The sequence below is a fragment of the Emiliania huxleyi genome (assembly GCF_000372725.1).
Source record: "Emiliania huxleyi CCMP1516 unplaced genomic scaffold EMIHUscaffold_1013, whole genome shotgun sequence".
Classification (NCBI taxonomy): domain Eukaryota; phylum Haptophyta; order Isochrysidales; family Noelaerhabdaceae; genus Emiliania; species Emiliania huxleyi.
The window spans coordinates 791-12,599 of record NW_005202345.1 but is presented as its reverse complement, the minus strand read 5'-3'; the positions used below and the strand labels follow the sequence as shown (position 1 = coordinate 12,599).

The window sequence follows — 11,809 nt, the reverse complement described above, 5'->3', positions numbered from 1 at the left end:
ATAATCGCACACGGGGAGCGGCTCATGGACCCAGTAAGCCGCGGAATCGCCAAATGTCACAACCCGGCTCACCCAGGGCTGGACCTAGTCCCCTATCCCATCGCGACTGCACTCACCGTCTCTTTACATACCTAAAAGGCAAACAATAACAACCACCAGTCCACACTCGGGCCCACAGACTGATTCTCTCCCTGTAGCAGCAGCTCTGTAGTTGCGCAATGCATCCTAAAGGTGTGTCAAACGCAAAAAAGGCCCCCTTCGCGCCCGGTGCCGGTGGCTCTACTTCTCTCCCGGGAGAGAAAAGCTACTGGGGGTTTGTTGTTTGGAAAACATGAATTTAAACACCAGCATGGAATGGCGTTACATCAAAAGCACGGCTCTACTGATACCACAATGCTAAGAGAGGGGACAGAGACACAAAACACTTAAAGAGGTTGTTGCATCGCGACCGGTCCATCGTATACGGTTCGGCGAGAGAACTCGCCTCTCTCCAGCCGTGTGGGTGCCTGCACGAGGCGCTCGGCGGAGCCCGGGCTCTGGCTCCGCGCGCCCGCGCGGCAGCGGCGGCGGGGCGGGGCGGGGAGACGGCCTGTTCTCCCCCCGCCCCCCCCTTCCCTACGCTACGCAGCGGCGGCGCCGCTACAAGCCCTCGATCTTGTCGTCCACCTCGGCGTACAGCTGGCGCAGGCGGTCGAGGTTCTCCTCGGACGTCTCCCAGTAGCCGCGGCCGTTGGCCTCGAGGAAGGTCGTCACCATGTCGCGGAAGGCGTTCGGGTTGGTCTCGAGCAGCCGCTTCTGCATCTCCTCGTCGGCGATGAAGACGTCGTTCGCGTCCTCGTAGACAAAGTTGTCGACGGCGCCCGCGGTGGCGGACCAGCCCATCGTGTTGCGCAGGCGCTTGGTGATCTCGCGCGTGCCCTCGTAGCCCGACTTAAGCATGCCCTCGTAAAACTTGGGGTTGAGCAGCTTGGTGCGCGCGTCGAGGCGGACCGTCTCCGAGAGCGTGCGCACCTGGCCGTTGGCGGTGGTCGTGTCGGCGACGAACGAGGACGGCTTCTTGCCGTCGGTGCGCAGCGAGCCGACCACCTTGGTCGGGTCCGAGTCGAAGTAGTGCGAGACGTCCGTCAGCGAGATCTCGGACGAGTCGAGGTTCTGGAAGGTGACGTCAACCTTCTTGAGGCTCGACTTGAACATGTCCGCCTTGTCGTCGAGGATGCCCGGCCGGTCGGCGTTGAAGGCGAAGCCCTTGCGCGAGGTGAACTGCTCCTGCAGCTGCTGCTCGCCCTCCCAGCCGCCATTCTCGATGGCGAGCCCCACGTTGGCCGAGTAGGAGCCGGCCGCGTTGGAGAAGACGCGCGTCGCCGCGTCGCGCACAGAGACGCCAAACTCCTCCGCCTGCTCGAGCGCGTGCTTGCGCACGAAGTTCTGGTCGAGCGGCTCGTCCAGCTCGGCCACCAGCTTGACCGCGCGGTCGAGCAGGTTCATCTGGTTGATGAAGAGGTCGCGGAAGACGCCGGAGCACGTCACGACGACGTCCACGCGCGGCCGGCCGAGCTCCTCGAGCGGGATGGCCTCGATCTGGTTGACGCGGCCGAGGGAGTCGGGCAGCGGGCGCACGCCGACCATCCACAGCACCTGCGCCAGCGACTCGCCGTACGTCTTGATGTTGTCCGTGCCCCAGAGCACAAAGGCGATCGACTCGGGGTACTCTCCCTCCTCGGCAACCTGCCGCTCGAGCAGCCGGTCCACCATCACCTTGGCGCAGTCGCAGGCGGCGATGGTGGGGATGGCCTGCGGGTCGAGCGCGTGCATGTTCTTGCCCGTCGGCAGCACGAGCGGGTTGCGGATCGGGTCGCCGCCCGGGCCCGGCAGCGTGTACTCGCCGTTCAGGCCCTCGATGAGGGCGCCCATCTCGTTGTCCGCGACCACCTGCTTGAGGCAGAACTCGAGGTAGCCGAAGAGCTTCTCGAGGTCTGGGTCCTGCACCTTGTCGAAGCCCTGCTTCTTGAGCGCGGACAGCATCGGCGAGCCGCCGCCCAGCACCGCGCCGAGCGACGCCATCATCGGGTTCACCTCGGTCACGCGGCCAGCCGCGTCGGTCGAGCGCTCGACCGAAGCGCGCACGGCGGCGCGGATGGCCTCCTTGATGTTCTCGCTGAGGAGGTTGTCGTCGAGGTTGCCGGCGTTGGCGGAGCGGTAGATGTCCTCGATGTCGCGCCCGACCGACCGCGCGAGGATGCGCGGCAGGCCGTCGATCTCGTCCTCGGGCCGGTCGATGGAGGCGATGTTGACGAGCGTCGCGATCGCCTCCTCGGCGGTGGGCGGCACGCCGACGGTGTGTAGGCCGCACGGCAGCAGGCGCGACTCGATCTCCATGATCTTGGAGTACACCTTGCCGACGATGATGTCGCGCTCGTCGAGGGTGAGCTCCGCCGTGTCAAAGTCCTCCGACGGCAGGTCGACGTCCTTGTCGAGGTTGCACGTCCGCGCGGTGGCGACGATCGAGTTGACGATCGAGGCGCCGCGGCTCTCGCGCAGGCCCTGGTAGGAGGAGATGAGCTCGCCCACCTCCTTGAGGCCCTTGTAGAGGCCCGCGTTCTCGGCCGGCGGCGTCAGGTACGAGATTGTGTTGGCGTACGAGCGCCGCTTGGCGATGGTGGCCTCGGACGGGTTGTTGGCCGCGTAGTAGTAGAGGTTGGGCGTCGACTGGATGAGGCGGTCGGGGTAGCAGCCGCCCGACATGCCGACCTGCTTGCCGGGCATGAACTCGAGCGAGCCGTGCGTGCCAAAGTGCAGCACCGCGTCCGCCTCCAGCACCTTCTCGATGTAGGTGTAGTAGGCGGCAAAGCCGTGGTGCGGCGAGGCCGACTTGGCGTACAGCAGCCGCATCGGGTCGCCCTCGTACCCAAACGAGGGCTGGACGCCGATGAAGACGTTGCCGAAGCGGACGCCGTACACGAGCAGGTTCTGGCCGTCCGTGTTGAGCTGGCCCGGGGGCGGGCCCCAGTTCTCCTCGAGGTCCTCTGCGTACGGCGTCAGCTCCTTGTACTCGGCGACCGACATGGAGTATGCGACGTTGAGCGTCGGCGACGCCATAGACGCCTCCTTGTCGTGGAGGACAGCGTCGACGAGCCCCTCGACGTCGGTGGGGAGCTCGGCGCCGAGGTCGTACCCCTCCGCCTTCATCGTCTTGAGCGCCTCGAAGATGGAACCGAACACGTTCAGGTACGCGGCGGTGCCGACGTTGCCTTTGTCGGGCGGGAACGAGAAGACGGTGATGGCCACCTTCTTGTCGGCGTTCTTCTTGGCCGAGAGGTTGGACCACTTGATCGCGCGCTTGGCGAGCGTCTCGATGCGGTCCGACTGCGGGATCGAGCGGCCCGTGACGCCGTCGCGGCCCGCGAAGATGATGGGCTCGATGGCGCCGTCGAGCTCGGGCAGCGCAACCTGCAGCGCAACCTGCACCGGGTGCAGGCCGAGCTCCGAGTCCTTCCACTCCTCGAAGGTCTGGAAGGTGGCGGGGACGGCGCAGAGGTACGGCCGGTTCAGCTTCTTGAGCGTCGCGATGGCCTTGGGGTGGTCCTGCGTCGCCGGCCCGCCGACGAGCGCGAAGCCGGTCAGGTTGATCGTCGTGTCGACGACAGAGCGGCCGTTGAGGAAGAAGTAGTCCTCGATCGGCTTGGAGAAGTCGAGCGAGCCGGTGTAGATGGGCAGCACGAGGCCGCCGTTGGCCTCGATCTCCATGATGAGCGCGACGTAGTGCGCGTCGTCCTTGGTGTTGATGTGCGACTTTTGCAGCACGACGCCGATCACGGGCGCCTTGTTCGGGTCGACGCCGATGGTCGGCGCGTGCTCGTTGCGCAGCCACTGGATGTACTCCTCGTTGGTCTCGAAGACGCGCGGCGCGACCGGGTGCCAGATGCCCTGGTCGGGGATGACGGTCGGCGGCTCCACCACCTCGCCGGTGAGCAGGTCGGACTCGAAGACGTATGTGCTCGCCAGGTTGAGCAGCAGCGCCTCGATGTTCTCGGGCGAGCCGCCGAGCCAGTACTGCAGCGACATCATGAAGGAGCGCGCGTCCTTGGCCTTGTCGCCGGGGAGGAACTTGAGCACCTTGGGCAGCGTGCGCACCAGCTTCAGCATGCCGTCCTGGAACGAGGTGCCGCTCGGCTTGTTCTTCTTCATGAAGTCCAGCATCACGTTCTTGGACTGGCCCATCGACGCCATCGTGAAGGAGCCAATCTTGTTGAGGCGCATCACCGCCGGCATCGACGGGAAAACGCAGACCGCGTCCATCGTCTCGCGGTACGGCTCGACGGCCTCCACCACCTTGTCGGCGAGCTCCTGCGGCGGGCGCGGCGCGAGGCGGCGCGTGAGGCGGGTGGCGGCGCGGCCTCGGAGGGCCGGCGGCGGCGGCGTCGTTTGGACCCGTGCGCGCGGGTGGCGTGCGCCTGCACAAAGATGAGCGAGCCGATGAAGATGTTGGCGTCGGCCACGTCCTTCTTGAACTGCTCAAAGTTGGCCGGGTCGCGCAGCTCCTCGAGGATGTAGCCCGAGCACTCGACGGCAACCTTCTCCTGCCCCGCGTTGATCCGCTTGCACGCCGTGCTGAGCGACGACTGGTACTGCGACTCGAGGACCACGTACACGACCTTGAAGATCTGACGGTCGCCCGGCTCGTCCGGCACCACCCTCCGGTCCTCCGGGTTGGACTGCGTGAAGAGCCCCCCTCCCATGCCGCCCGTCGCCACCATGGCGGCCGACGGCGCGCGCAGCGCACTGCAGGCAGCCGAGGGAGGTTGATGTGAGCCGCGCGTCGACGGAGGGAGAGGCGCCGGTGAATATTGGAGCGACGGCGCCGCGCGCTGGCAATGGCGCAGACTGGGCGACTAGCGCGCGGCGCGCGCGTGAGGGCTGGGCTGGCGGTGGCGCTGCGCAGGGAGATCAGGGCTCGCGGGGCTCACCGGCGCTGCTGCTGCTGCTGCTGCTGCTGCTGCTGCTCGAGCAGCGGCGCCAGGACCGACTCGAGGCCGGACGAGGCTGCTGAGCGCGACGCCACGGGCGTCAACGCGTGCTGCGAAAGTGCCGTGCCTGCAGCGGCAGAGCGGGCGGCGTCAGCGCGGGTGCGGCTGGGCTGTGCGAGGACTCGGTTTCCGGCAGGCTGGCGGTGGTGCAGCGTCCGCGCGCCAGGCGGCGGGCTGGGACCCAAGTGCGGGCTCGCGCGGGCGTGGCGAAGGGGAGATGCTGCATCAAATTGCGTTTTGCATCGCGGCGCACGCGCAGATGCGGCCTCGCCGGCCGCAGTGGTGGCGCGATGGCGCGTCTGTGCTGTGGTCGGGCTCGCGGCGCACCGGCGAAGCCGTTCGGCAGGCGCGTCACACCCGGCGAGAAGCCGAGAGCCGCCGTGAGCGTGGCAGCCAGCATCGAAGCTCCTGGAGAGCGAGCTCCAAATGAGCGGCGGCGAACACCTGGGTTCCCTCGTTCCACAGTGAACAACTCTTGATGAATCGAAACTTCGGGGAAGGCCCTTGGCGATCGCCGTCACAAATCTGGATGCCGGGGGGGCGACCGGTATCCGCCCGCGCGCTCCGCGGGATAAATCAGTTTGTCTGTGGGAGGGTGTGGGAGGGTGTGGGTGTATTGGGCGGGGGGGGGGGGGTCTCATAGATGGCGATCGAGTGGGGGACAGATAAAGGCCTTCTGCGTGAAAACGGAACTACGGAAGTCGTCGGCCCGACTCGTACGATTAGAGAGATTACGTCCGTCCCGAATCGCCAGATCGGCAAAACTTGTGGACTGAGGTTCTCGAAATGGCTGAGCTCGTGGAGTACGCGGCCGCCGGCCCGTCGTCATCGTCGCAGGAGCCCGAGCCGCTCAGGCCGCCAGCCAACCCCGACTCGGCAGCTGCGCCGGCGCGACGCTCTTCCAGGAGAAGCCGCAAATCAACACACGCCCCGGAAAATCCCAGAGGCCCACCGACACTGGCCATGTTTGCAGTGCTCACCGGTTGCGTCGCCGGTATGGTGATTGCGCTGGGGACCCTCTCGGATGAGCCCCCCGCGGCCGCGGCGCAGGGCGGCAGTCGAGCCGCCCGCCGGCACTACCGATCGCCACGCACCGCCGTGCTGCACACCTCGGCCGCCTCGGCGGTGCTGCCGCTGTGGCTCAGCCGAAACGGATCTCGTCGCGCTGTCCGGAACGGATCCACCGGGGGCGGCCTGTTGGGCGGCCTCAAGTGGCCGGGATTCAGGGGGCAACCCGCCTTGAGGCTGGCGCTAGGTCAGCGGGCCGTGCCCTGCAACTGCACAGCTGCCGCGGCTTGCCGTAGCAACTCGGCGGTCAGGTCACCCAGGTCGCCTCCTCCGCCGCTGAGCAGGAGGTCGCCTCCTCCGCCGTTGGTGAGGGTGCGCGTTGCGATGCGACGGATGGAGGCGTACCGCTCGTACACCGTCTGCGCTGAGGCGGCGTGCGGGGTCTGCAGCAACCCGCCAGCGCCGCCGGCGCCCGCAGCGCGGCAAAACTCCGGGCAGCCGCAAAATGTGAGCGCGGTGAAGAACCATGGTCACCACAAGCGGGATCTGAACTACACCCGTCGCCGTGTGTGACGCTCTCTCGCTCTCTCTCTCTCTTTCGTCGCCGAAGGGTCGACGACCGTTGTGTGCGGCAGTGCAGGTACCGATGGCGCGCGCATTGTCGTTCTGTGGCCATCTCTGTGTTCTACTTTTTTCTCTCCTATCCTAGCTACTCCGTCTCGCGCGTGATCGCAAAGCGCAGCACGCACGCGCTGAAGTCGAACGCTGCGATGTGTGTCTGATGTGTGTTCTGCGGCGCGGTCGAGCTGCCCCCCGGCCCCCGCGCTCGCGCTCCGTGGTCGTACGTGTGTGGATCTCGCGTGTAGAGCGAGCGGACGAGGAGCGCCGCCCACGCGCGGGCCGCCGCGGGGAAGAGCGAGTGGCTTGCCGGCAACCACGGCGCCGCCGCCCGCCGGATCAGCGCCGCCGCCTCGCCCTCGCCACCCACGGCACGGCGGCACGCTACAACAGCGTCGGCTCGCCCTCCGTGCAGGCTTGCGTCGCTGCGCAGCAGGGAGAGAGCGCGGGCGGCGGTGAGGGTCTCAAGGTGCGCGAGGGGCGTCCAGCCGCGGCTGGCGACCAGCCAGGCGGTGAGGTTGGCGTGGCCTTAACATGTAAAATTCTTTATAACAAGGTCTGTGGACTCGTACGTCCGCGCGGCGCAATCGCATAAATTGTGTGTGTATGCCGTCACCCGTCGGGCTTACGCGCCTCCGCACGCCGAGGGGATCCCGAGCCAGTTCGCAGGCCGACGCCAACGAAATCATCAGCAATCCCGCATCGCGTGACGCATCGCCGGCTACGGCGCGTGGCGCGTTGCTGACTCGACCCAGCTACTCGGACCCATCCTCGCCGGATGAGAGCGGCCTCTCCTCCAGCGCCGAAAGCGAGCCCCCAACGCCCGATGGTGAGGGAGAGGCGCCGTCATCGCTCTCATTCGCCATGGCCTAGTAGCACGCCTTCAGCTTCCATAACTCACTCGTCTCCCACCCGCTTTTGAGGTGCGCAAGCGGCGCGGAGTCTTTGGCCGCGCGCGCGACGTCGGCAAGTCCATTCGCAGCGTCAACTCGGCCGTGGCTGCCAAGGTGCCCTGCGCCGAGATCAGTCGCACTGCAAGCCCGGACCTGTCCGGCATGGCCCACAGGCATGTCGCGGCCCACGCCCCACCCGCCACCGCCGCCTGCCTCAGGTGGACCAGAAGCACGACGAGTTCCTAGACGCGCAGCTAAACAAGATCCTCACTAAGGTGAACACCGTTGCCAAGGAGAGCGCGACGACACCCTGTGCGCCTCCACCTCCCTCCCTCCCAACCGTGTGCTTTCTTTTTGTGCTCCGCCCGGCACACGGTCGCGCTTGACTCCTCGAGCTCGCCTGGCAGACATGCCTCGGCGCGTCACCCGGATGGTCGACTCGCTGGTGGACGCGGCCTGGGTGGAGGTGAGCGATGACCTCAAGGCGGGCATCATGGCCTCGTACGGGCGCTCCAACAAGGAATACCGCGAGCTGCGAATCAAGCAGTGGGCAAAGGCGCCGCCGTTTCGCTTCGACAATGTCTACTCCTGGCTGCGCGCCAAGGTGCTCTACTCGACTCAGCCGGCCGACGCGACGATCTGGAAGGTTACAGAGGACCCGGTGAACGCGTCAATCCTCGCGATCAAGCTCACGCCCTTTTTTGGCGTCAACGTGCTCATCTTCGCGCTCATCTACCACTTTATTGACCGGCGCGACGAGTACCAGCTCGTGCGCTTCATCCTCGCCTTCAAGGGGTTCCAGTTCCTGTCGGCGCTGTACATGGCGGTGCGCCACTCCATCAAGATGTTTGGCTGCCTGGAGGCCGTTGGGCTGGAGGAGAACTTTGCCGACTTGGACAGGCACTGCTCGCCGGTCAAGGCCAGCTGGTACTCGGGCTACCTCTACAGCCTCGAGATTCTGCGCATCGCGCTGCTGCACCACGCGGCGCACCTGCTCGCGAGTAACCACGCCTACGGCGGGTCAAACGAGATCAAGGCCCTGGAAGACGTGCGCATCGACATCGCCGATGGTAGCCTCGACGGTTTTGCAGATCGCGCCTCCGTAAAGATGATGGTGGAGGAGAAGACACGCGGGAGGGCGAGCCAAGACGACGACCCCGACGCCACGCACGCCAAGGAGCTCATCGACGATGAGGCTATCGCCCGCGCCACCGCCGCGGCGCGCGCAAAGTACGGGGCCGAGCCGCGGCGCGGCGGACGGCTGCCCGGCTTCATGAAGTACGACCAGTACGTCGTCGTGCTGCTGCTGCTCTTTGGCTTCTTCCACATCCTCAGCATGAAGTACGACCCGAGCGAGATGATGTTCTGGACGACGCTCTTCTACATGCGGATGGCGTACGGCCTCTCATCCCTCCCCTTCCTTATCTTCTCAGTGCCGCTGATCGGACCGGGCATGCACCACGCGCAAGCCACTGCATACGACCAGAGCGGCACGCTGGTGCCGCGACTGAGCTCCTCGCTGATGAAGAAGAAGAAGGCGCACGACGACCGCTTGAGAGCGGCCGTGCGCGAGCGCCGCATCCGCGAGAGACAGATCATCCGCTCGGCCGATCGGAAAAACAGGCTCCGTGACGCCAAGGCGGCGGGGCGGCAGCCGCGAGGCCGATCCCTCCGCAAGCCAAAAGCGGGGTACGCGCAGCTGTCAGACGTCGAGGCTGGCGGAGATGACGACGGAGCAAGGGCGGAGCTCGAACGGCGTGCGAGCGCGCGCGAGGACACGCAGCGCGGCCGACGAGCGCGTGCGCACGAGCACGTTGCAGCCTTCACCGAGGACGCGCGCATGCCTAGCGCCCTCAAGGAGGGCATTGAGGCGTGCTCGTACTGCCTGGAGGGCACCGCCGACGTGGTGTACGAGCTGGCGACGCCGATAGTAGGGGTGTTATGCCCGTGCGCCGAGGGGCTGCCGTGCCATCCCAAGGCGCGCTCGCTCATCGTCGCGGACGTGGGCGAGCTCGAGGCGCGCGGCACGGTCCACGTCACGCTGTTGCGCGGCGAGCACCTGCTGGCGGCGGACCGCGGTGGGACCTCGGACCCGTACGTCATCCTCGACCTCTCGTCGATCCAGCGCCGCTCCAGCACCGTCAAGAGGAGCATTGACCCCGTGTGGAACGAGACGTTCCAGTGGAACGGCGTGCTGCGCGACCTGCTCGACGATGGGCTTATCATTTCCGTCTTCGACCGGGATAAGCACTCGCGTGACGACAACATCGGCATGGCGCACGTCAGCTTCGATGCTCTGTTCGCCACGCGTGAGGCGAGCCTCTCTTGCGAGCTGTCGATCCAAGGCACCATCCACTTGGAGGTTAAGTGGCAGCGCGCGGCCGCAGAGGCCGAGGCCGCCCTCGCCGCCGGCCTCGCAGCCGCGCGCTCGGCGCCAGTTGACCCAGCGGCACTCTCCGGGCGTGGGGTGGTGGTTGTGCGGCTCTTCTCCGCGGAGGGTCTCCGATCCGCAGACAGCAACGGCTTCTCCGACCCCTACGTGCGGCTTAGTCTCGCAGGGCGCAAGGAGACGTCGGAAACGCGCTACGAGACGCTGGACCCGATCTGGGACGAGACGTTTTATTTCCCGGGGGTTGTCAAGACCCTGCTTGCCGCGCCGCTCAAGCTTTCCCTCTACGACAGGGACAAGCTAGACGCCGACGACCCGCTAGGCGAGGTGAAGTTGGACCTCTCAGGGTTAAAGACAGCGCACCTCATTGCGGTAACGGAGGATGTCATCTACAAGGGAGCAGCGTGCGGCAAGGCGCGCCCACCGGGGTCGGGACCGGGGAGGGCGGGAGGGGAGGGGCACGAGCTCACACGCCAGCCTGTGCCTTGCGCGCAGGTGCATCTTGTCATTTCTTGGTCCTCGGGAGACCAGCCCCCGTCCACGTCCCCCGTGCGGGTTGCTGCAGCCATCGCGGCCTCGGCGGCCTCTGCCGTAACCACCGCAACAAAGTCAGTCGCCGGCGCAGCAGTAGACGCGACGACATCCACTGCCTCGAAGGCCGTGGGCGCGTCCAAATCGCGTCAAAAGTCTTGAGACGCGCTCTGAGAGTGCGTCGGTCTCGGTGTACTCTTTCTGTAGTCGCTCTCTCTAATCGCGTATTGCCGAAAAAGCCTTCCTTTTTCTCACGCAGAAACCTGTGTTCAAAACCCGTGTTGTTTGCATATGGCGGTCCCCACGGGCCGAGTGTCCGTGTCCCTCGCGAGTCACCAATGTGAACGTTTTTTCTCCCACAGGGTTTTTTACCCTCCGCGGCGGTGAGGATCGGCGCGGCGAGGGGGTCTTGAATTCGCCGCGCATTCTGAGCAAAATTGAGCCCGCTCAGGTGTGAACAAAAAGTATAAGGGTCGACCAGGTTTCGAACTGGGGACCTTCCGCTAGCGGAAAGGCATCCAGCAAGGCACGCTGCGGTTGAAGGGAGGTCATCGGTTCGGAAACATATGTAGCATACCGGAGGAATTAGACACACAGATACGCACACACCGACGCCCGAAGTGCCAAGAAGGACGTCATTAGTACGAAACCTCAGAAGGCCATGGGCGCCGAGAGAACATTCCCCCGAGAGGACAAAAAGAAAAAAGGCTTCGCACCCCCTCCTTGCGCAGTGACTCCAGTCCCTCCGCCCTGCGCCGCGGCCGCGGGGGGCTCATTCGAGAGGGTCCCCAGCGCAATCACCATACCGGCGACGCAACCGGTGAGCACTGCAAACATGGCCAGTGTCGGTGGGCCTCTGGGATTTTCCGGGGCGTGTGTTGATTTGCGGCTTCTCCTGGAAGAGCGTCGCGCCGGCGCAGCTGCCGAGTCGGGGTTGGCTGGCGGCCTGAGCGGCTCGGGCTCCTGCGACGATGACGACGGGCCGGCGGCCGCGTACTCCACGAGCTCAGCCATATTTCGTGTGCCGCCGAGAACCTCCAGTCCACAAGTTTTGCCGATCTGGCGATTCGGGACGGACGTAATCTCTCTAATCGTACGAGTCGGGCCGACGACTTCCGTAGTTCCGTTTTCACGCAGAAGGCCTTTATCTGTGCCCCACTCGATCGCCATCTATGAGACCCCCCCCCCCCCGCCCAATACACCCACACCCTCCCACACCCTCCCACAGACAAACTGATTTATCCCGCGGAGCGCGCGGGCGGATACCGGTCGCCCCCCCGGCATCCAGATTTGTGACGGCGATCGCCAAGGGCCTTCCCCGAAGTTTCGATTCATCAAGAGTTGTT

The 11,809-nt window shown here is 65.8% G+C and overlaps 2 protein-coding genes across 2 annotated transcripts; one reads left to right on the top strand and one right to left on the bottom strand.

Moving 5' to 3' along the window:
• Positions 1-639: 639 nt before the first annotated feature.
• Positions 640-4,736, bottom strand: EMIHUDRAFT_317426 (magnesium chelatase H subunit; the record flags this gene model as incomplete). Its single annotated transcript, XM_005793330.1, has 2 exons — positions 640-4,344; positions 4,458-4,736. 2 exons carry the CDS (start codon positions 4,734-4,736, stop codon positions 640-642), a joined length of 3,984 nt encoding a protein of 1,327 aa, XP_005793387.1.
• A 4,842-nt stretch (positions 4,737-9,578) lies between these two features.
• On the top strand, positions 9,579-10,268 carry EMIHUDRAFT_46307 (hypothetical protein; the record flags this gene model as incomplete). The annotated part of the gene is made up of 1 exon (XM_005793329.1): positions 9,579-10,268. A coding segment is annotated over one exon (690 nt), but the record flags the coding sequence as incomplete, so codon positions are not given.
• Between the last annotated feature and the right edge of the window lie 1,541 nt (positions 10,269-11,809).